This window comes from Electrona antarctica (assembly GCF_951216825.1).
Source record: "Electrona antarctica genome assembly, chromosome: 17".
Lineage (NCBI taxonomy): Eukaryota > Metazoa > Chordata > Actinopteri > Myctophiformes > Myctophidae > Electrona > Electrona antarctica.
In genome coordinates this window covers 41388251-41409589 of record NC_136798.1, presented here as the reverse complement: position 1 = coordinate 41409589, position 21339 = coordinate 41388251, and the positions used below count along the sequence as shown (strand labels likewise).

The 21339-nt window shown below is 44.4% G+C and overlaps 1 protein-coding gene across 1 annotated transcript in view; it reads left to right on the top strand.

Moving 5' to 3' along the window:
- Positions 1 to 9602, top strand: part of hivep2a (HIVEP zinc finger 2a) — a gene marked incomplete at both ends in the record, with an annotated part of 59774 nt that extends 50172 nt beyond the window's left edge. Inside the window, 6 exons of the mRNA XM_079525632.1 lie at positions 687 to 827; positions 1504 to 1710; positions 3000 to 3135; positions 7416 to 7547; positions 8904 to 9311; positions 9402 to 9602. Of these exons, the coding sequence (XP_079381758.1) occupies positions 687 to 827; positions 1504 to 1710; positions 3000 to 3135; positions 7416 to 7547; positions 8904 to 9311; positions 9402 to 9602 (1225 nt within the window). The remainder of the gene's footprint in view (positions 1 to 686; positions 828 to 1503; positions 1711 to 2999; positions 3136 to 7415; positions 7548 to 8903; positions 9312 to 9401) is intronic.
- Between the last annotated feature and the right edge of the window lie 11737 nt (positions 9603 to 21339).

Sequence of the window (21339 nt, the reverse complement as noted above, 5' to 3'; positions counted from 1 at the left end):
AATGCAAATGCGTGCCTTTCAGCCTTTGTATATCCTACTGTCTGGCAGGTATATCTCTTTGAAAACCTTTAGTGCTACTGATGTGCGCGGGGGGACGACAATTAACACATCTTGCCTGCCCAGAATGTAATTCCTGGAAACGCCACTGGTTATGGGTGTCCTTGAAGTGAAATGAAAACAATTCAGAACCACGTGTACACTAAATGAAACAGAGCCTTAATTAGTATCATCGTTAACACCTGTGAAGGAGGATTCTTATGTGTGCATATAGCTAGTCTCACGTGGCCAGACACAACTATTCCACAATCTCCGAACGCTATATGGAGTCTGGAACTACAATTTGAGTAAGGAATCTGCCATTTCCGTTCACGGAAATATATTTATTTAAAAATATCTTTACATTTATTTATTTTTATTTCCATTTCTGCTAAGAGGCAATTAAGCTATTATATGCTTAGACGATTTCTATTTATATTAGGATAGATTTGCGTGGCTGTGAAGACGAAACGGAAGTGGGGGAGGATCGAGGCTCCACTTCCGCTTTCTATTTTACTCATGACAGAGCTTCCGTTGCTCCAGACTCGATGACCGGAAACGTTTGAAAATTGCGAGAGGCGACAGTCTCGCCACGCGCAACTAATAGAGAGCCTACTGTTAAATATCCTAAAATGTTGGCAATTCCACAGGGACCTGTCGCCCCGCGGCGGGCGCCGGCTCTCGCCGCGGCGGGAGCTCTCTCCCCTGCGCCACATCTCGCCCAAGAGAGACCTGGGATTGGTGGGAGGAGGAGGAGGAGGCGGCTTCCACCGGCGGGACCTTTCCCCAAGGTTATTATAGTTTTCTAAAGAATATACTAAAACTAAAACAAATAAAAAAACATTTTTGTTAACCCATTTTGACCTTTGAGATCAGATTCCAAAAATGTCTTCGACGATTTGGTTAAATTGACGCACACATGTACACACACACACACACACACACACACACACACACACACACACACACACACACACACACACACACACACACACACACACATACACTCCTCTCTCTCTCTCTCTCTCTCTCTCTCTCTCTCTCTAATTAATTAGTCTCATGTCGCGCAGCTGTGTCTTGTTTCTCCCGGCGGATCCTGCCGGGAGCTAGCCTGGTAGGACAACATTTGCATTCTGCCAGCTAAGGGTGAGTCTGGTATCTCTCGGGCAGAGACGATGGACCAATTCTGGCCGGAGCGATATGCGGCTGTATGGGGCCGCTAGAGGCGGGGTCAACACGAGGACTTATGACATATTGAAGCTGTGCCACAGCGCAATGTAAACACAACCTAACAAGACTACAACTCGAAATTATTATGGAGATATCAGACTTTTGTCCCGCTGCTTCCGGGTTCATAGTTTCTGCCTGAGAGATCCCAGATGCAGCCAGTCTACAACTAACTGAACTAAACTATAATGAAAAAACTATTCTGACCTTGGGCTGCTTGATGTCCGCCCGCCCATGCAGGAGGGAGCTGGGCTCGTCGTCTTCGCGGGGTCTCCTGGCCGCGCTGTCCCCTCGCCCGGCCTCTCCCGGCGGGACGGGGAGGGACTACAAGCGGGAGCTGTCGCCGCGCGGCCGCCACAGGGGCGTGCTGCGAGCGCTGTCGCCCCGCCGAGGTGGGGTTCACCACCACCACCACCACCAGCAGCAGCAGCACCAGCAGCACCAAAGGTAAGGTCAAGGAAACGTTACTGTCTTAACCCATTTTGACCTGAGATCAGATTCTAAAAAAAGCTATGTTTCTATGTCAGTCGTTCTTTGAATTTTCAAAAAATAGCAGACCTACAAGCTCGTAGCGCGCCACTCGGTGGCGCGCTATGAGCTTGTAGATCTGCTATTTTTCAATAGCTAAAGGATAACACAAAAAAGGGTTCCCGCCCAAAATGGGTTAAATGTTTCATGACATTAATTTTTCTTTTAGGTTTTATGTCCTCAATTACATCCAAAGAACCTGAACTTTGAACATTCAGTGGATTTTCTGTGGTCCGGAATTTTCTCTGGGGGTTTGGAAGTCTTCTGAGCTGCAATGAAAACAGGCAAAACAGAGAAAACAGTGATCTGCTGGCAAATCCCATTTTCTGTCTCTTTTTAACTTTGTTAAAAGTTGTTTTTTTGGGTGCAATTGAGCTCAGAACACCTAAAACAATTAAGAACAAGTACAAAAAAAAAGTTTTATGTCTCAATCCCTTTACATTTTTGTTGTGGCATTTACCTTTATTTTATATATTTTATAGAGGGATAGACTGTAGGCTGACAGGAAATGGGGAGAGAGATGGGAAGGGGGGGGGGGGGAGGGTGACATGCAGTAAAGGCCGTCGGGATCGGGAGTCGAACCCGCGGCACACACTGCCAGACTGGATTACCAGCCAAGGTGCCTGGACCGCTGAGCCACGACAAGGAACGTTACTGTCATAGTCAGTCAGTGGGAAATAAAAATACTCGTACTAGTATTGTTTTTTACTGCAGTAAAAGGATCAATACTGCAATGTAGAACTACTTTGTTACAAGTAAAAAGTCTGGAATTCACTGGAATGTACTTGAGTAAAAGTACAAAGGTGTTGGCATCAAAATGTACTTAAAGTACCAAAAGGAGTCTGCCCGAACCCGACCACGCCCGACCCGACGCTTTAGGGCCGGGCCGGGCCGGGCCGGGCAGGACACTGGGTTAAGCGTCTGCTTAACCCATTTAGGCCTGACGTCGAAATTTAAAAAATGTCTTCTAAATCCTGAGAGTTTTCTGAAATACCTCATGTTTCTGTATCAGTGGTGCTCAATATTTCATGTCAAGGACCCCAAAAATGATATGTGATTGGCCTCCGACCCCCCATCTGAAAATATGTTGTTCCAGGGATTTGAGTTAACACATTCGCTGTAAAAGAATATATATTCAAAGATTCATGCCACATTTTCACGATTTTTCAAAAATAGCTAAAGTAATAATGGTTCCTTCCTTTTGGCAGCCACCAGGCGACGGTGGCCCTGGGCGGCGGTGGCGTGTGGAGCGTGAGGCAGGCCTACCAGACGCAGGGACCCTGCAGTACCGTCCTGAGCCATGGGGGAGAGCTGCAGCGCAGAGCCAGCACCGACATGGAGACGGTAAGAAGTCGTGGAAAATGAAATGACCCGTCTGACGACGAGCCAAGTTGTTGATTTCGTCGACTATAAAAATGTTCGTCGACTACCTTTTTTCACTGAGGAAAACTAAATGGAAACTAAATGAAAACTAAGCTATGATGACCAAAACTAAGACTAAATGATACTGACAATTTCGTCAAGAAATAAAAACTATACTAAAATGTTAGGAAGGGACTAGTGGACAAGAGATCCAGTATAAGTCATTTTACTCTTGGTTGCATGCTGAAAATAGCCGATCTACAAGCTCACAACGTGTCGCGACGTGTTGTGAGCTTGTAGATCGGCTATTTTCAGCAAGTGTAAAATCAGCCATTACGACGGCACCAAGGCACCGCCAAAACTGTAACACATTTTAGTCGACTCAAATCAACTGTAGATTTAGTCGACTAAAATCTTATGATATTTAGTCGACTAAAACTAGACTAGCACTAAAGCATTCCGGGTGACTAAAATGTGACTAAAACTAAATGAAGTTTCATTCCACAGACTATGATTAAAACTTAATTTAAATTTGCTGCCAAAAACAACACTGGTGACGAGCCCTCACTCACGCTCGAGCTTGATGGTGTGGACCCTATTTGGCTCTCAACGTGGGGTCCTTGAGGAGGGGGGGGATTGAGGGGGTCCCCAACAAGATGCACTTAACACTAGCATGACTGAAGTAAAATCAGACACAAGTAGCATGTGCTACTAGCTAGTACATGCTAGTAGCATGTGCTACTAGCTAGTACATGCTAGTAGCACATGCTACTAGCATGTACTAGCTAGTAGCACATGCTACTTGTGTCTGATTTTACTTGTGCTACTAGCATGTGCTACTATTATGAATGCTACTAGCATTCATATAGCATTCATATTTAGAAAATGTTTCAGATGTCAAACATGTCTGAGATGATAGAACGGTGATGGATGATGATGATGGTCATGGAAGGGGATCCTTCTGAAAGCTCCACGGGCAAAGATAATCAACTTTAAAAAAAAAAAAAAAAACATACAAATCGTTTATAGGCTACCCTATATGCCTATTATATGGTTCAGTATGGTTTTTTTCTCGAATTTCTTGGGGAACAAAGATCCTTTCTTGGGACCTGGCACAAATGGTAAATGGTGCATTTATATAGCGCCTTTATCCAAGGCGCTTTACATAGATTGTGCATTACATTCACCCATTCACACACACATTCATACACCGATGGTGGCGGAAACCATGCAAGGTACCAACCAGCACATCAGGAGCAATTAGGGGTTCCGTGTCTTGCTCAAGGACACTTCGACACTAACTCTGGGGGAGCCCGGGTTCGAACTGGCGACCTTGCGGTTACCATCCGGAAACTCTACCCCTGAGCCACCGCCGCCACAGAATATTCAGATGGGTGTCTGCAGCCAAAATACCTACAGAACCACTGCTGTGAAGAATTATGCCCTCTCGTGAACCCTCTCCATCTTAAATTCTCTCTCTCTCTCTGGCCTGAAGCAATCCCGGCCCGAGCAAGTGTGATTTTTAGGCCCGTCGAGACCGGCCCCAACTATCATTCGGAGAGAGTCAGGACAGGTCATGATCTGGAGGAAGCACGCGGTGTTCTAGAAAAGGTTCTTATGACCACCCATCAGAAGTTCTTACATCCTGGTCTCTAAAACTGCCCTCCCCCTGGCTAGCCTGATGGAGGGGTAAAGGAACTGGTTGGAGTAACGTGTTCCTTCCACGCGCTACGTCCAACTGGGGAACCCCCCCCACTGTAAGGGTGAAAAGAAGTGGCTTGGACTCCTCATGCACTGAAGGAAGCATGAGGTCAGTCCGTTTCTCAGCCCCAGGTTGGCAGATATAGGGAGTGTGGAAGAAAAAAGAAAAAGTTCTGACATCGCCTACCTTTCCGAATAATAGTTGGGACATTTGGATGGAGCGTGTGTACTGTCTGGGACCAACCCTGGTACAGTTGAGTGGATGGAGTCCCACAGGGGTCTATACTAGTGTGATTTCTGTTTCCTGCTTTTGTTGGGAAAAGCTTTGGCTGAAAATATCGCGTTGTGAGCTTAATGTCCATCTGCTATTTTCCTGCGAGCAGAGGGATGCGTTCTGAAAAAGGCGGGGATGGTGAGAGAGGGGAAAACGAAAGCGAGAAGAAAGAGAAAAGGAAAACGTGTGTGTGTGCGTGCGTGCGTGCGTGCGTGCGTGCGTGCGTGCGTGCGTGCGTGCGTTCATGTGGTTAGACAGAGGTGGTAACGGGAGCTTGGCCCGTGGTCGGGCGGTTAATAACGCGGCTGTTTTTCTTCTTAAGAGCCCCAGTTGGCGCTGGCGCTTTAATAAACTAGGAAAAGAGAGAGTGTGTGTGTGTGTGTGTGTGTGTGTGTGTGTGTGTGTGTGTGTGTGTGTGTGTGTGTGTGTGTGTGTGTGTGTGTGTGTGTGTGTGTGTGTGTGTGTGTGTGTGTGTGTGTGTGTGTGTGTGTGTGTGTGTGTGTGTGCGTAAGTGCGTGCGTTAATAATTGACTGTTTTCTTCATACTTTTCTTTTCTGGACTTCCTTAGAAAAAGGCTGGTCTAGTTTGGTGTTATTATGATTATATCGTTGTTTCTCTCAACTTTCCCGAAAACCCGTTAAAACGTCTTTGTTCCTCTCTTATTTCTCCCCTCTTTATCCTTAGCTCGTTAGTGGCCAATAAGTGGAGAAATCACCAGAGACCCTGCAGCTGCGCTGAACGCATGCAATACTATATCCTCTGTGTTCAACTGTTCATTTTAATCCATTTAGACCTGAGGCTTATTCCAAAAAAAGAAAGAAAAGTCTTCTAAATCCTAACAGTTTGAAAACCTACGTTTCTATATGTCAGTGGTGCTCAACTCTTTTCATGTCAAGGACCCCCAGAATGTTCTGTTTGGCCGCCGACCCCCCATCTGAAAATGTGTTGTTCCAGGGACCCCCCTCCCCCACACACACACACACACCAGAAGCAAAGATTTGAGTTAAAAACGTTCGCTCTGAAAGAATATATATTCAAAGATTTGCACCACAGCTTGAAGATCAGCTATTTTCACAAATCTTGCCTCTTGCTTATATTACGGCATTTGACAATATTGGCCAATGTTGACCAGTTGTATAGTTTGTTGAGTGCGTTTGATGCAGTCCATTACTCAAAATAAAATAAAATAAATAAATGCAAATTAGAATAATTTGATGCAGTAATGATGACTGCATCAAATTACTCTTATTTTCATTTATTCATTTTATTTTAGAGGTATTAAAAAGGTCTTAAAAGTCGTTAAATTGTCACTTTAGAAATGTGCAGATACCCTGGCCTATATAAAGGGAAAAAAAAGAAATCCCCGGATTGGATGACCAATCTACAAGCAGGGGGCCTTACAACAAGAGCCTAATTGTGTGCTGAACTACTTATACTTAAAGGAGAAAACCACCCATTTTCAACATTTTACTATGTCATTAATATACCTTAGAGCTGTTGTGTGGAAATAATAAAAAAGTCCCCCCATTTTGTGTTTCCTAGAACTGTAATTATGAAAACAATCATTAAAGGAGCATTCAGTGATTTGGGTGATTTGGAAAACCACCCAGTCCGCCCCGGTAACAAAATGTGCACATGCACGCTCTACAGTGGGGGGAAGTGCAACAGGCCAACAGCATGTGCACCAAGGCCCGCCCCCACTCGATCATGATTGGAGGAAGGCCCCTCTCATCCTGATTGGATGAAGGCTTTGCCACCCGCCACCAAAACTGAAACTAGGGTTTTTTGACCCCAGGGGCTCATTGGGGACAGGGAGGAACTCCTTATATGGTCAGCACACTCTATAGTAGGGAGGATTATCCAGAAAAAAAAGAAAAAAACAAGTGATATTTGAATTAAGTCAAATCACTGAATATACCTTTAACATGGTGAAACACATCTTGATGACATCATCAAGATGTGTTTCACCATGTTAATGATTCTTTTCAGACCTCTAGTTCTAGGAAACACAGAATGGGGGAACGTTTTTATTATTTCCACACAACAGCTCTAAGGTACATTAATGACATAGTAAAATGTTGAAAATGAGTGGAATGCCCCTTTAACCCATTTAGACCCTGACGCCGATTCTAACAGTTTTCTGAAAACTCAGAAAAGTTGAGAAAACTCAAGATAGCGCTCTTCCGCCTTTTTTAAAGTGTCTTCCAGCAGTGTTGGTGGGCGTCTCTCTTCTGACAGAGGCCCCTCCTCCTCCTCCTCCTCCTCTCTCTTGTTGTGTGCATGCAGGAACAGCAGAGAGCGCCAGGCTCCCCGTCGCCGCCACTAGGCCACCATGAGGGCAGCGGCCGCGCGAACCTGTCCAGCCCTCCTCCTCGCCCCGTGCTGTTCAGCCACCTCCCACTGCACTCCCAACTCCAGGTGAGTAGTACGTTCTGCCAGGGAACGTGCACACATAGACGTCAAAGGGGGGGCTTGAGCCCCTTCCCCTTTTTACCCGTCTGTAAAACAACTGCCCTCGCCAGACCACGAATGCAGCATTTACTACATGGTGAAAGAAATGCAAATGTCCTCCCTCTCCTTTCCATGCCATGCCGGAAGGCAGCCTTCAGGAGAATTGTCTCCTGAACTTGAACGCAGCATTTTGTATTGAACTAATTTGTTTTGAAATCCATGTCGTATACACCGCATCTCCAGTAGATAAAGAGTGCAGGGTTGCGCCCCGGAAATAGCTGATCTACAAGCTCTCAACGTGTCGCAGCGCGACGCCTTGTGAGATTTGTAGATCTGCTATTTTCGCTATTTTGGACCAAAAGTGCCCTCTTATGGGATTTCAGCCCCTGCCCCTCTAACACTCTCTGCACGTGCCTGCGCTCTGCCGTTCAGCCACCTCCTCCCACTGCACTCCCATGAACTCCAGGGGTGCAGAAGGGTGAAATCGGCCCTCAGCGGCTTCTGTCAGAAATATGGGGAGGGCGTTGTCATGATCGACTATCTGAGCCGTGAAAACCATTCTGGCAGCTGGCTCGTAGCATGGGCTCGTTAGTCAATAGACTTTCAATCCATACCTCCCGAGTTGGAATCCTGCTCACGGCACTGCAGTTTTTGTGCCAACCAAGTATACAGTTTAAGACCGAGGCGACATTCATGGCCGGTTAAAGCCCAATACACACCGTCTGTGAAGCGGGTGCGCAGCGACGCGGCACAGTATTGCCGCGCGTCATAGCCGCACAGCAACACCCACAGGACGCGGCGCGCTGCCGCACGGCTGGCCGGCCACACCCACGGATTCCCGGATGGAAGGCCGTGCGGCAACGCCTGGAAAATAGAACAGCGGCGTATCGGAGCGTCATAAGGCGAGGCGTGAACGCATGCCAGCGCGCGTCTGACGCCAGCCGGTGTGGGATAGGTTCATTGAAAATAACGGAGGCGGCTGTTTTGACGCGCGGCGTTCACAGACGGTGTGTGTTGGGCTTACGACTGACCTTAGGGTTTTGGCAGGGCCGGATCTACCATATGGGCACAAAATCAGAATCAGAATGAAATAAATGGTGTCTAAAAAAATGTTTCGGGACATCCCTATATGACTAAATAAAAACAGGTTGTTAGGGGTGCATACCACATGGGCGCAGAGTCTCTCTCTCTCTCTCTCTCTCTCTCTCTCTCTCTCTCTCTCTCTCTCTCTCTCTGTCGCCGTCGAAAGAAAGCGGAAGAAGCCGACAAAAATAAAACTAAACTGCGTCTGAAATAACAAAACGTGGTCTCGTCCCGCTGCAGGTGCGCTCGCCGTTCCCCATGATCCCCATCGGAGGCATTCAGATGGTACACTCCGTCCCCGCGTCGGTCACCTCCGGACACGCCCACGGCGGCGTGCCGCCAGGACACGCCCCCCACAGTGCCTCTGGCCACGCCCCCTTGTCGCATCATCATCACCATCAACGGCCGTCGCCTTGTCTGGCACTGCAGGAGAGCACCTCCGAGGAGTCCAACGCCAACGACGCCATCATCATCGTCGCCGCCGCCTCCAATGAGAGGGGAGGAGACAGGCCGAGGAGGAGGAGGGACTCCTCCTCCCAGGAGCGCGCGGCGGCGGGGGGCGGCGTGCTGCGGCGGGGTGAGGAGGAGAGCATCCGGACGTGCACGGACGCCATCGCCTCCCTCCGCATCATCGACCCCGCCGCCGCCGCCGAGAGGGGGGGAGGGGGGGTCTCGTCAGCGGCGGCGGCGGCAGCACCCTCCTCCTCCTCCTCTCCCTCGTCGGCCTTCGAGTCCCAGCGCTCGTCCGATCCGTCCTCCACCCCCTCCTCCTCCTCCTCCTCCCCTCCCCAGGGCCCCGGCGGCCCGGGGGTGGTGGGGGTCCAGCAGCAGCAGCAGCACTTTAGGTCTCCCCACCCTAATCCGCCCTCCCCACCGTGCTCCAGTCCCGGCCCCCGACGGACGACGGGCGAGAGGCCGGGCGGCGCGGCGGCCAGCTAACACCCTCTCCTCGCAAAGCACAACGAGGGGCTAAAGAACAGACGTGTAACCCTGGACCTAGACTATACGTAAGGCAACATCAGGTGAATGGGGTCCCTGGACAAAAAGAAACTTCAACCGACATCAGGTGAAATCTGGTGGAAGTTTCTTTTCTATTTTTCTCTTCTTCTTCTTCTTTCGGATAAAAGGGAGGAAAACGAATGAAGTGCAAACCGAGAGAGGAGAAGGAGTGACCCTTTTCTTTTTTTTTTTTTTATGTAACACGTCACAAACGTACAGTGCGTGTTGATACGCATGCACGCGCGCACGAACACGCGCGCGTGCACATACACACACAATGGGAGAAAAGATCTACCGTATAGAAACACAACCTTCAGAAAAGAACATGTCTCAGCCCCCCCCCCCCCACCAGGTTCAACTCAACGGTAGTTTGGACGTGTGTCTACTACGGCATGCCTTGTTTTATTTCTTCTACCACTGAGAGGGGGGGGGGGGGGGGGGGGGCTGCCTTCTGTGAGGAAACTTTACGATGAAAAGACTTTGTTAAAAGAAGAGAGGATATCTCTGCATTCGAACGGTTCTGTCCGACGTTGACGCTTAATGGTTTCTTACGCGCATATTATTACGAGCCTGACCAAAATCGCGACACAGACATTTTTTTGTAATTGGGTGCGGTACGTTTTCAATGGACATGACGATATAATATGAATATTAATGTGTGTGCCTTTTAATTTACTTTCTCTCTCTCTCTCTCTCTCTCTCTCTCTCTCTCTCTCTCTCTCTCTTTCTTTTGCTTATATTCTAATAAGCAAGCATACGAAGCAGGAAGGTTGTTTAAACATGTAAATAGGACGTTATCACGTTTTGCGTATCAGCTTTGTAATAAAAATGCAACTCCCCCACCCCCACCCCTCGACCACCTCCCCCCCCCCCCCCCCACCCCCCACCCCCCAACTTTTTGGACACTTTTGAGTCTTGACGAGCGATGTGAAGTTATCAAAATTTATTATTATGACGATGTAAGGTTGCACTAAGACATATTTTTATATGAGTGAAATTAAATGGCTTTTTTTGTGTACAGCAGCGGTTCTATATATATATATATATATAAATATAAAAAAAAACTATTTATTATTGTTACCATGTTTCATAATTGTGCATTTTTTCTTAAATGTCGTGGATGCCTTTTTCTATGTAAAGCATGTTTTGTTTTGGGGTTTTTTTTGCTATCGCTTTTGAATTAGGGCGAGGACGTGCACTGTAAAATAAATGGCTTTATTTGTTAGACCTATTAAGATATATATATATATATATATATATATATATATATATATATATATATATATATATATATATATATATGTATGTCTAAGTGAGCGCACTTTACTTGGAGGTATATACAAAATAGAATTAGAATTTTACTAGAATATTTACCCAGCATATTAATACATATACTATAGAATCTGTCTATCTATCTATCTATCTATCTATCTATCTATCTATCTATCTATCTATCTATCTATCTATCTATCTATCTATCTATCTATCTATCTATCTATCTATCTATCTATCTGCACTTAAACATTAAGAAAGACATTCACGTAATGGGATGGTAGATTGCTTGTACATTCTCTGCAGCTCTTTGCATTTGCCTGTTTCTATCGTGGTTTTCACTTTGTTTGGCTTTTGTTTTTATTTCTGTTTAGTTTTTTTTTTTTTTTTTTTACAATCAAGACTTTTATCTCAGCATTATGTGAATGGACATGGACGTTGCATTGTTGTTTTTTTTGTTTTGTTTTTCCGCCGCAGACCTTGGCTTGCTCCAGTAGTGGTGACATACTTTTTAAGTATTGTTGTTATGACAATTAAAGTTACATTTGCTAGCCATTGTTGAGGTTCCCCTTTGTGTGGATTCGTAGTCTCATCGAGACGTGTCTTCTTGACCATGCGCCGCGGATCGAATCGGTGTCAAGACGACAATGCCAGTGGTGGAAAAAAAGTACTCATTTATTTTACTTAAGTAAAAGTACCAATACCACAATGTTGAAAATAGTCCATTACAAGTAAAAGTCCGGAATTCAGAATTTACTTGAGCAAAAGTACCCAAGTATTGGCATCAACTTGTACTTAATGTACAGAAATAGTCATTATGCTTGCAGACTTGCAGACTGTCCAATTTCACAAGTTTTCAACTGTATAAAAACATTTTTGGAAATGGCATATCTACAATCGCACATCGGTTATTTTCAAAAGGCCCGACATGTATATGGGGCTGAAGTGTTTCATATATGTTTTGTAATAAAAGTCCAAATCTACAAAGTAACGAGTAACTAAAGTTTTCTAAGTGTAGTTGAGTAGACGTACAAGCTCAGACGTACAAGCTCGTAGCTTGTTCGTCTGCTATCTTTTTTTAAATGCGGCACAAATCTTTGAATATATATTCTTTCAGAAGACCTTTTTTTTAATTTCGACGTCAGTACTTAATGCAATGTGCATAGTCACTGTCCACCACTGCTCTCAGCTGACTGAAACAGGTCATGTTGATAGAGGATGCGTCGCTGCTGTCGGGAAATTCACCCCACGATAACGGAAAACTGGAAATACACTAGCTTAGAGCCCTGAGGGACTCCGGTCAAACATAATGGGGTTTTTAAGTGTTCACGTTACATTATGAAGATATACCATAAGAGGTTTCTGCCCCGACACGACAATATTATCACATTTAGGCCTGACCTCAAAATTTAAAAAAAATCTTCTAAATCCTCCAGTTTTCTGAAATAAATATTTTCACGATTTTTCAAAAATAGCAGACCTACAAGCTCGTAACGCGCCACTCGGTGGCGCGCTATGAGCTTGTAGATCTGCTATTTTTCAATAGCTAAATTATAACATAATGTTTAAAACACCAAAAGGGGTTCCCGCCCAAAATGGGTTATATCATAGTTCACAGTGGTGGAAAAAGTACTAAAATCAAAGTATCAATACTGCAATATAGAACTACAAGTATAAAAGCCCGGGATTCAAAATGTACTTGAGTAAAAGCACAAAAGTATTGGTATCAAAATGTACTTAAAGTACCCAAAAGTAAAAGTACTCATTGTGCAGAATGTCCCATTTCAAGTTTTCAAATGTCTAAAACTCTTTTGAAAATGGCCGATCTACAAGCTCACAATGTGTCACGTCGCGACACACTGTGAGCTTGTAGATCGGCCGTTTTCAAATGGTCGAAATGCATATAGGGCTGGAGTGGTAACTGTGTTTTGTCATAATAATAATCACATCTACAACATGACTACTAGTAGAAGTAAAAAAAACGTTCGCCCTGAAAGAATATATATTCAAAGATTTGTGCCGCATTTTTACGATTTTTCAAAAATAGCAGACCTACAAGCTCTACCTACGAGCTTGTAGATCTGCTATTTTTCAATAGCTAAAGTATAACATAATGCTTAGTTAAAACACCAAGAGGGGTTCCCGTCCAGAATGGGTTAACACTGGGACTTACACAATGGTTACCATTTGTATCTCTACTTTCTTTCTGAGTTGCACTGCTTGAAGTATTACTCCAAAAAATAAAAAATACCCTATTGGCCTGAATATAAGACGACATTTTTATTTTCCAATGGAAATATCCTTAAAAAAAAGGGAGGGGGGGGGGGGGTTGTCGTATTATAATCGGGGACTAGACTATAGTTGACATTCAATGTTCTTTTTCCGCAAATGAGTCTTGAAAAATTTGGGGTCGCCTTATAATCAGAGTGGTCTTATTTTCGGGACAATATGGGTAATAAATGAATAAACTTTGTCGGTTGTTATAGCAGGGGGGAACATTCCAGTCAATGTAAATACCTAATGGCTATCGTGCACGAGCATGCACTCGTCGGGGGGGGGGGAAATAAAAATAACTAAATAAATGAACGCGCTTGCGGACAGACATACCATACCGTACACATTGCCCCCACACTATAGCTGCACATATGGACACGTTTTGAGGCACTGAGCACATTATGGCCGTAAGCAATCAGTCCGTCAAATCTTTTTTTCTTTTTTTCTTTTTCTAATGGCTTGCAGTTGGAATGCACACACAAACCAAATAAATGCACCTTAAACGATCCACAAACTTGGCTACAGGACTGTCCCGTCTCTCTCTCTCTCTCTCTCTCTCTCTCTCTCTCTCTCTCTCAGTTTTGCAGCATTTGTCTGAGGCATTTTGAGCACAGACCTACAGTAGTTTTGAGTGATGACCGAGGAGCCGTTTTGTGGGGATGGATGGAGGAAGTATACAGATCCCTGCCTCCTTTAGCTATTGAAAAATAGCAGATCTACAAGATCATAGCTCGATGCCGAGTGCCGTGCTACGAGCTTGTAGATCTGCTTTTTTTTTTTTTTTTTTTGGAAAAAAAAAATAACCCCGAGCCGCCAATCTATTAAGGGCAATAGTCACTGAGGGTTCGTCGTTTTCTGACACTTTTCTGTGGTCCTGCACTCTGGAACTCCCGTTTTGTAGCTAAGCAATATTTAGCCTTTGCTGCTTTTTACAAGCTGGGGGAAGGGGGGGGTGTATTTGTATTATTTTGTCATTGTAACACTTGGGAAGAGTACAGGATACCACATGTTGCGTAATGTTCAGTGACACAACTCTTTTCGATTGGACAGCTTTTGGGGGGCTTTTAGCCAATCAGAGAATGCTCTGTGTGTGTTTCTGTATTCTGTATTGGTGTGTTATTATTCGACCAGGCAGAGTTTTATCCAATATCTCCTCTTTGGGACTTCTTTGTTTGTTTTCTATCTGATAAAACTCTCTCCCTCTTATATTCTGCTTATCACGATGATAATGATGATGATGATCATGTCTTTAAGAAAAATAATTCTGTATTTCTCTCTTCAAAAGGTATCAAAGCACAAAGTCATTGTATAGAAACAACTTTTAAAAATGAAAAAAAGACTAAAAAGAAAAGGTTAACATGCATTATATGAAAAAAAATGGTAACTTTGTGATGGTGTTCTGTGGAATTACTACAAATATCATGTATGACCCCAGTTTCAATCAAAGAATCGCAGTAGAAGTGGAAAAAAATGATTGTTGTTTTCAAATAAATATGGGTATAATAATATTTCTCTTTTTGGTCAATTTATTGCCTTGATAATTTCATCCATTTTTAATGTGTTCGTCTTGTATGACCTCTCCTGACTAGATTTCAGTCAGTCAGGGACAACTCATGAATGGATGGAATATATATTTATTGAATATAAAATGAGCTATATATATATATTTATGGTTTGGCGATGAATTGGATCTGCTTTTTAGGTACTCCAAGTGCTCAGTTCCAACCATAGGACACACCAGCTGTTTATTGCTTCTAGCTGCATGACAAAAGAATATGAATTTGAATCCAGTGGCTACCATAACTGAGTGTAAAGTCTGGTGCATGGGTTATAGCTATAGCCTAAGATTTAGATTCTCGTAGAGGTATTTTTTCGATTCTGACATCATCTCTCTACGAGAGTCTAAGGCCTGATTTACACTGGCAGCCAAATCTAGCCTGAATGTAGCCTGAATACGATCTGTGTCACTTCAAGATAGAAATCCGATTTTCTTAAATAAGTCTAAATGGAATCCGATCACATGGAATCCGATTTTTTCAAATGTGACTTCACATCCAGAGGTGGTTTCAAATCCGATTTAAATCCGATCTGAGGAGATCTGTCTCAGTCTGAATGCAACGACCACATGAAGTGACCTGAGTCACATATCAAGCTGTCCAAACTTCACCCGCAGCGCGACCGGGGGCTACTAACGTGACGTCATTACAGAGCGCGAGTATTTTTATTTAAGTAAACAAACGAGAGAGAGAAAAACAACCAAACGAGAGCAAAAGAAAACAAGCGAGAGGACAGAAAGGAGAGGAAAACAATATTGCAACACACGTTTGTTTTATAGGAATAATGTCACTTCATTATGTCAGCACTACAGCAGAGCGGACAGACGGTGAAATCTGTACCAAAGTCCTGACGTCACTCGCTCATCCCTTGGTCCAGGGTTAAATCGTCTCATATAAGCATTGTGGTCCAAAAATAAATAAACTGTCAAAACGATCGGGGAGGTGTCTCTGTATCGTTACAACAGTCAGTCACTCATATTTGATACAGTCTCTTTCTAGCGAAAATGTTAATAATTCGGCGGCAGTAACATTAGAGTTTTCTCTCAGTCAGTTGATTCTTTATATCCATTTGAGTCAAACCGCTGTGATCATTTGTTTATTTTTGGAACACAGTTCTTATTTGACGCGATATGAAGACGTTATTGGAATTCCGAAGGGGGGGTGCGGTTAAATGCAAACCGGGTAGGATGTGAAAGACAATGCGCTCCTCGATCCTGTCATGTCACTTGGGGAGGAGACATTACTGGAGGATGCCGTTACTCGATCCGTACAATATTCTAAACTTCTCAAAATGTACAGAAACAAGGCCGTTTATGAGGATATGTGAGGAGAACGGCTACACGCGGTCCTATCTGCAATGTCAGATAGTTGTTGGTTAAAATAGAAAGGAGAGCTCGTAGTCCCGATGCCAAAAATACTTTTTAATGTATTGTATATGACTCTCGTCAGAGGTAAATAAAATCATGCAAAGGACATACAATGAGTGCTGACATTTTCTTCACCTCAACTGATCTCGAGCCATGAACAACCTTTGTAACCCTTTGTAACCTGGAGTGCTGCGTGTTGTCTGCTACGGCAGTAGGCTACTTGTTTCTCAATGTATTGTATAATAAAAAATATTTTTGGGGACTACGAGCTGTGCGACCTCTCCTTTCTATTTTAAAGTTGGTCTCCCGTGGTCAGCACCTCCCTACTGTGTGCGCTCCTAACTTTTTTTGTTAGATTGTTGTTGGTTACCTCGGTAACCAAAGCAGATATGTCGATGCAGGGCGGCTTTGCGTTGAGTTGTTAAAATCAGCCTGAATGCACAGATCAGATCTGGTCACTTGCAAACGGTAGTGTGAATGATTTGAATCGGATCTGACTTGAAGTGACTGCAATCTAAAGCCGGCCTAAGACTCATGGGCTTTCAATGTTTTGCTCGCGGACCTATAATCGCCCTTAACATGTACATATGCAAAATCTAAGGTGCTTAAGTTGCTGCCCAAGTACTTCTCAGCTTGGCCTACGTTCTGCGTTTGAACGTTTACGGTGTGTTGTTTTCAATAAAAGAAAAGGTGTTTTGATCCAATCTGTCTTGGAATCTGGCATCCATCTTGGATTTCACTACATTGTAAATGATCAAACAGAACATTGGCAGCGCCCCTAGCGGCAAGTTTTGAAAATTGGATGCCTGCAACGCCCATCAGGGTGTGAATTTGCGCTGCGCCAATATCCAGATTAGTTCCCAATATCACTCCAAGGAACAGCAATGTCCCTATGTCCACATATAGTGGAGCAGATAAGTGCACGTTATAGCAAGAATCGTTCAAATGGTGATACAAGCATGACATTTGGTACATATACTCTTTTCATACCACTCTTTTCAAAAATACCGCTGGCCACGCAAAATTCCAAGATGGCGGCCCCAAAAATCCAAGATGTCCGTCCAGAAATGAGGTTTTTCCTTTATAACTTGAAATGTATTGATTTTAAGCCACATAAATGTATTGAAGGCGAATACCTGTCCCTATGTCCGTCCCTATGTTTAGAGTTCCAGTAGGGGCAAAAGTGGCACTGTTGCACTGTTGCCTGCTAATGAGAAAGAGAGAGAGAGAGAGAGAGAGAGAGAGAGGGGTGTCTGCTAATTCCCCCACACAGTAACTCTGTCATTTCTCATTTCGTTTCGGACGCGGGGCGGCTCGCCGGAACCGGGCTGGCACCCTGGGCGCGTTCCTGTGGGGTCTGGAAGTTCCGGGGACCCCCACACTGAGGTGCACCACTCAGTTCACACGGGTGTGATTTTTGTTGTTTTGGAAAGGTTCAATAATAATCTTTAAATTAACCTGCAATCTCTGTTTCCATTTCTCATTTCATTGCAGGTTTTCACTCACTCACACAGTGAGCTCCCCGCATCCGAATCTGGTTTATTTCTGGTTTAAAAGCGGTCCATTAAATTCATCACTCTATATACAGTACCAACCTTATTCTTATCCTTATATCGCTATATCCTTGTGTAACCTGCTACATGTAAAAGCAAAGCAAAGTGACTATATTTACCCAGGGTAACTGGACTAAGCATCAGATACTTGTTTACAGCCAGGCCCTGCTCATAGAACATTTCATGGTAGTGGTTCAATGCCTTGCTCAAGGGCACTTCAGTGGTGGTAATTTTAACGTGCCGGTCCGGGGTTACGAACTAGCGACCTTCCGGTATCAAGACCGCTCCGCAAACCGTTCGGCCACCGCTGCCGCATCTGCTATTTATTCATTTTTAAACCTGGCACAAACTATTCAGACGGGGGTCCGCAGCCAAAAGAGGCTAACGCATGCCTCCTCTTTGGGACCACCGTGCCTATAAGTTCCCTCAGCCCTGTGTTCCCTTAATTCTGTGTCAATGCTGTATACGAAGTATTAGTGTCTCTGCTTCGACTATATTCCTGTGGGTGGGGATTCCAGTCACAGCCAATCGTCAGTCACTGACCGTGACCAGTCACAGCTTGGTAAAAGCAGTATGCAGTAGTGTCTGCCTGCAGTACTGAGGGAACATGGGTAGTAGACTGGAACCCACCTATGCTTTCTATGGCATAGGCAGGATCCGCCGGGAGAATCTAAACACAGCTGTACGACATGAGACTAATTAATTAGAGCGACAGAGAGAAAGAGAGAGAGAGAGAGAGAGGCGTGTGTCTGTGTGTGTGTGTGTGTGTGTGTGTGTGTGTGTGTGTGTGCGTCAATTTAACAAAGGTGCAGGCGATCAGAAATCAGCAGAGAGTGAGCAACGTTTGCGCTACTGTATACCAAATTGAAGTGGACTCGCCCCCAGACTTTTTTTTTTCTCCCTGGAAATAAAAACGTCTGGGTTTCCGAGGCTACCTGGGTATAGGCTCCCAATTTAAACGCCCCCAATTGAACACGAGCATGTAATCTTCAGCCGGATTGAGTAAAATGGTGAAGCCCTCATATTATAGTTTCACTGAGGTTAGGTTTCTGGTTTAAGGACTTCAGTGTTTTGTACCGTACAATTGTATAGTATAATAACTACAGAACAAAGAATGTTTGATGCCATCTTTGTTGAAGAAGAAGTCTGGGCCATTATGTTTTAGTCTTACTACAATTACTAAAAGTTTCTAAATCTTATATTTAGATTTAGTCTGGCTTAATCTAGTCACCTGTGAGGTTACTGCTACAAGTCAAATGCTTAAAGTGTGATTACCTTTGAGGGGATTACGTATGTTTACCTACACGCATTGGTGTCAAACCCATTAGTGTCAAAGTCAGGCCAGCAATGATGGTCTGAGGGTTAGGGTTAAGTGTTAGGGTTAAGGTTAGGTTTAGGTATAGTTTTACTGTGGTTAGGGTTAGGTTTAGGTATAGTTTTACTGAGGTTAGGGTTAGGTTTAGTTATAGTTTTGCTGAGGTTAGCTTTAGCTTTATCTTTAGGGGATTCCATGCTCGCCAAACGAACCCATATGGGATGTTCAAATCGTCCAGCTGGATTTTGAATATCTCCTCGTGTGGCTTATTCAGTACAAGGCATTCGGTTCATGGATCAGAGAGAGACTCTCAATAAACAAAGACACCAGTAACCTAAAAGCAAACCTTAAAGGACCACTTCACCACTTTTCAACTTCTCTTCCTATAATTGGTCCTAACTAATGTTCATGATAAAATACCACCATTTTTTCCTACTCAGTCTGTGTCTCATAGGAAGGCTGTGGGCAGTTCAGAAACCCGTCCACCAGTGACATCATCGATGGTGAATCCAAGCTAATAGAAACGGCAGGCTTTCTTTTCCTGTAAAATTGCAATGCAAAAGTTGAAGCCATCGTTCTCACGATAATAAAAATCTAAATATATTTTAAAACAAATCTTGTTTAAAAAAAAATCTGCCTAATGATGATGTCACTGGTGGACGGGTGTCCGAACTGCCCAAAGCCCTCCTATGAGACACAGACTGAGTAGGAAGAAATGGTGGTGTTTTATCATGAACATTTGAGGACCAATGAAGAGATGTTGAAAAGTGGTGAAGTGGTCCTTTAATGGAACAGTCAGACATGCATCAGACTGACGTGATAAACGGAAAGAAACTATAGGCTGTTACTGTTACTCAGGCAGTCTACAAATGAAACCAAATGGACCCGTATGGGGTCCACTTGGTTCCGTACGTTTGAAGACTTTCTGAGTTACAAAAGGATACATTAAAGGAGCATTCAGTGATTTGGGTGATTTGGAAAAAAAACCCGGTCCGCCCCGGTAACAAGATGTGCACATGCACACGCTCTACAGTGGGGGAAGTACAACAAACCAACAGCACGTGCACCAAGGCCCGCCCCACTCGATCATGAATGGAGGAAGGCCCCTCTCATCCTGATTGGATGAAGGCTTTGCCACCCAAAGCCCAAACCGAAACTAGGGTTTTTTGACCCCAGGGGCTCACTGGGGACAGGGAGGAACTCCTTATATGGTCAGCACACTTTATAGTAGGGAGGGTTATCCAAAAACGAAGAAAGAATAAGTGATATTTGAATTAAGTGAAATCACTGAATATACCTTAACCGTACATAAAAACAAAAAACAAATGTCTGTTAAAGACTTGTAGGCACTGTGGTGGCTTTTCTCTTATACAGTACCCCACTGTATTTGCGTGTTACAACGTCGTCCGCCCAATCTTGACAACCAAGTGTGGGCTAAAATAGACCAAACGCAAAAGAATTTCAGAACAAGCCGCCAGTAGTTTGACTGGAGTCGTAATACTCGCAAGTAATACCCTTTTGCGGTGCTTGTTCTGTCAATCATGCTCTCTCTCGTGCGCTCCCTCGCCCTGCACCCTCTGCCTAAACTGTAATTTGAATGCCGGTCCTGTCACCACAGTCACGTCCCATGTAGGAAGATGGAATATCTGCTCTTTTTTTTCCTCTTTCTCTCCTTATACGTATATATAATTTTCTTCCTCGGCTCCGCTTTTTTTTTTTTTTTCCTTTCTTGACACATTTGGGTTGGTGTCAACGTTGGCTTGTTGCCTTGCTGTCTGTCCCGTCCGTCCGTCTGTCTGTCTGTCTGTCCCCCCCACTGCGGCCTTTGATAGTCGGTGATCAAGAGAGCTATTTTCGTCCTGATTAGCGTTTCATCCAATCAGCTTTCATCGTTGTTTTGGTTGCCGGGGTTTTTTCTTTTTTTTTTGTGCTCGCCGGCTTTCTAAAGGTTCACATACGCAGATGAGAGCGTTATGGAAATGTCCCCTGGGACTTTTTTTGTGAGGGTTGTGTGTGCGCGCGTGCATGCGTGCGTGCGTGCTGCGCGCGTGTGTGCGTGTGCATGCGCGTGCGTGCATGTGTGCGTGTGTGTGTGTGTGTGTGTGTGTAAAGATTAGATGTCTAACACAGATGTTAGTGTCTATCAGATTGCCAGTACAAAGGATATGAAGTTTGTAAAGTTGTGGCACATACTGTACATACAACCCAGGCAATGTTAGCCTACTGTATACTGTTTTACATTTATGACACTGCCAGCTTAGTTAAAGAGATGCAAGTCTTTGATCACTGCATGGCTGCCGAATCCAACCCCAAAATGTGGGAATAACTCACCGGCCTGGA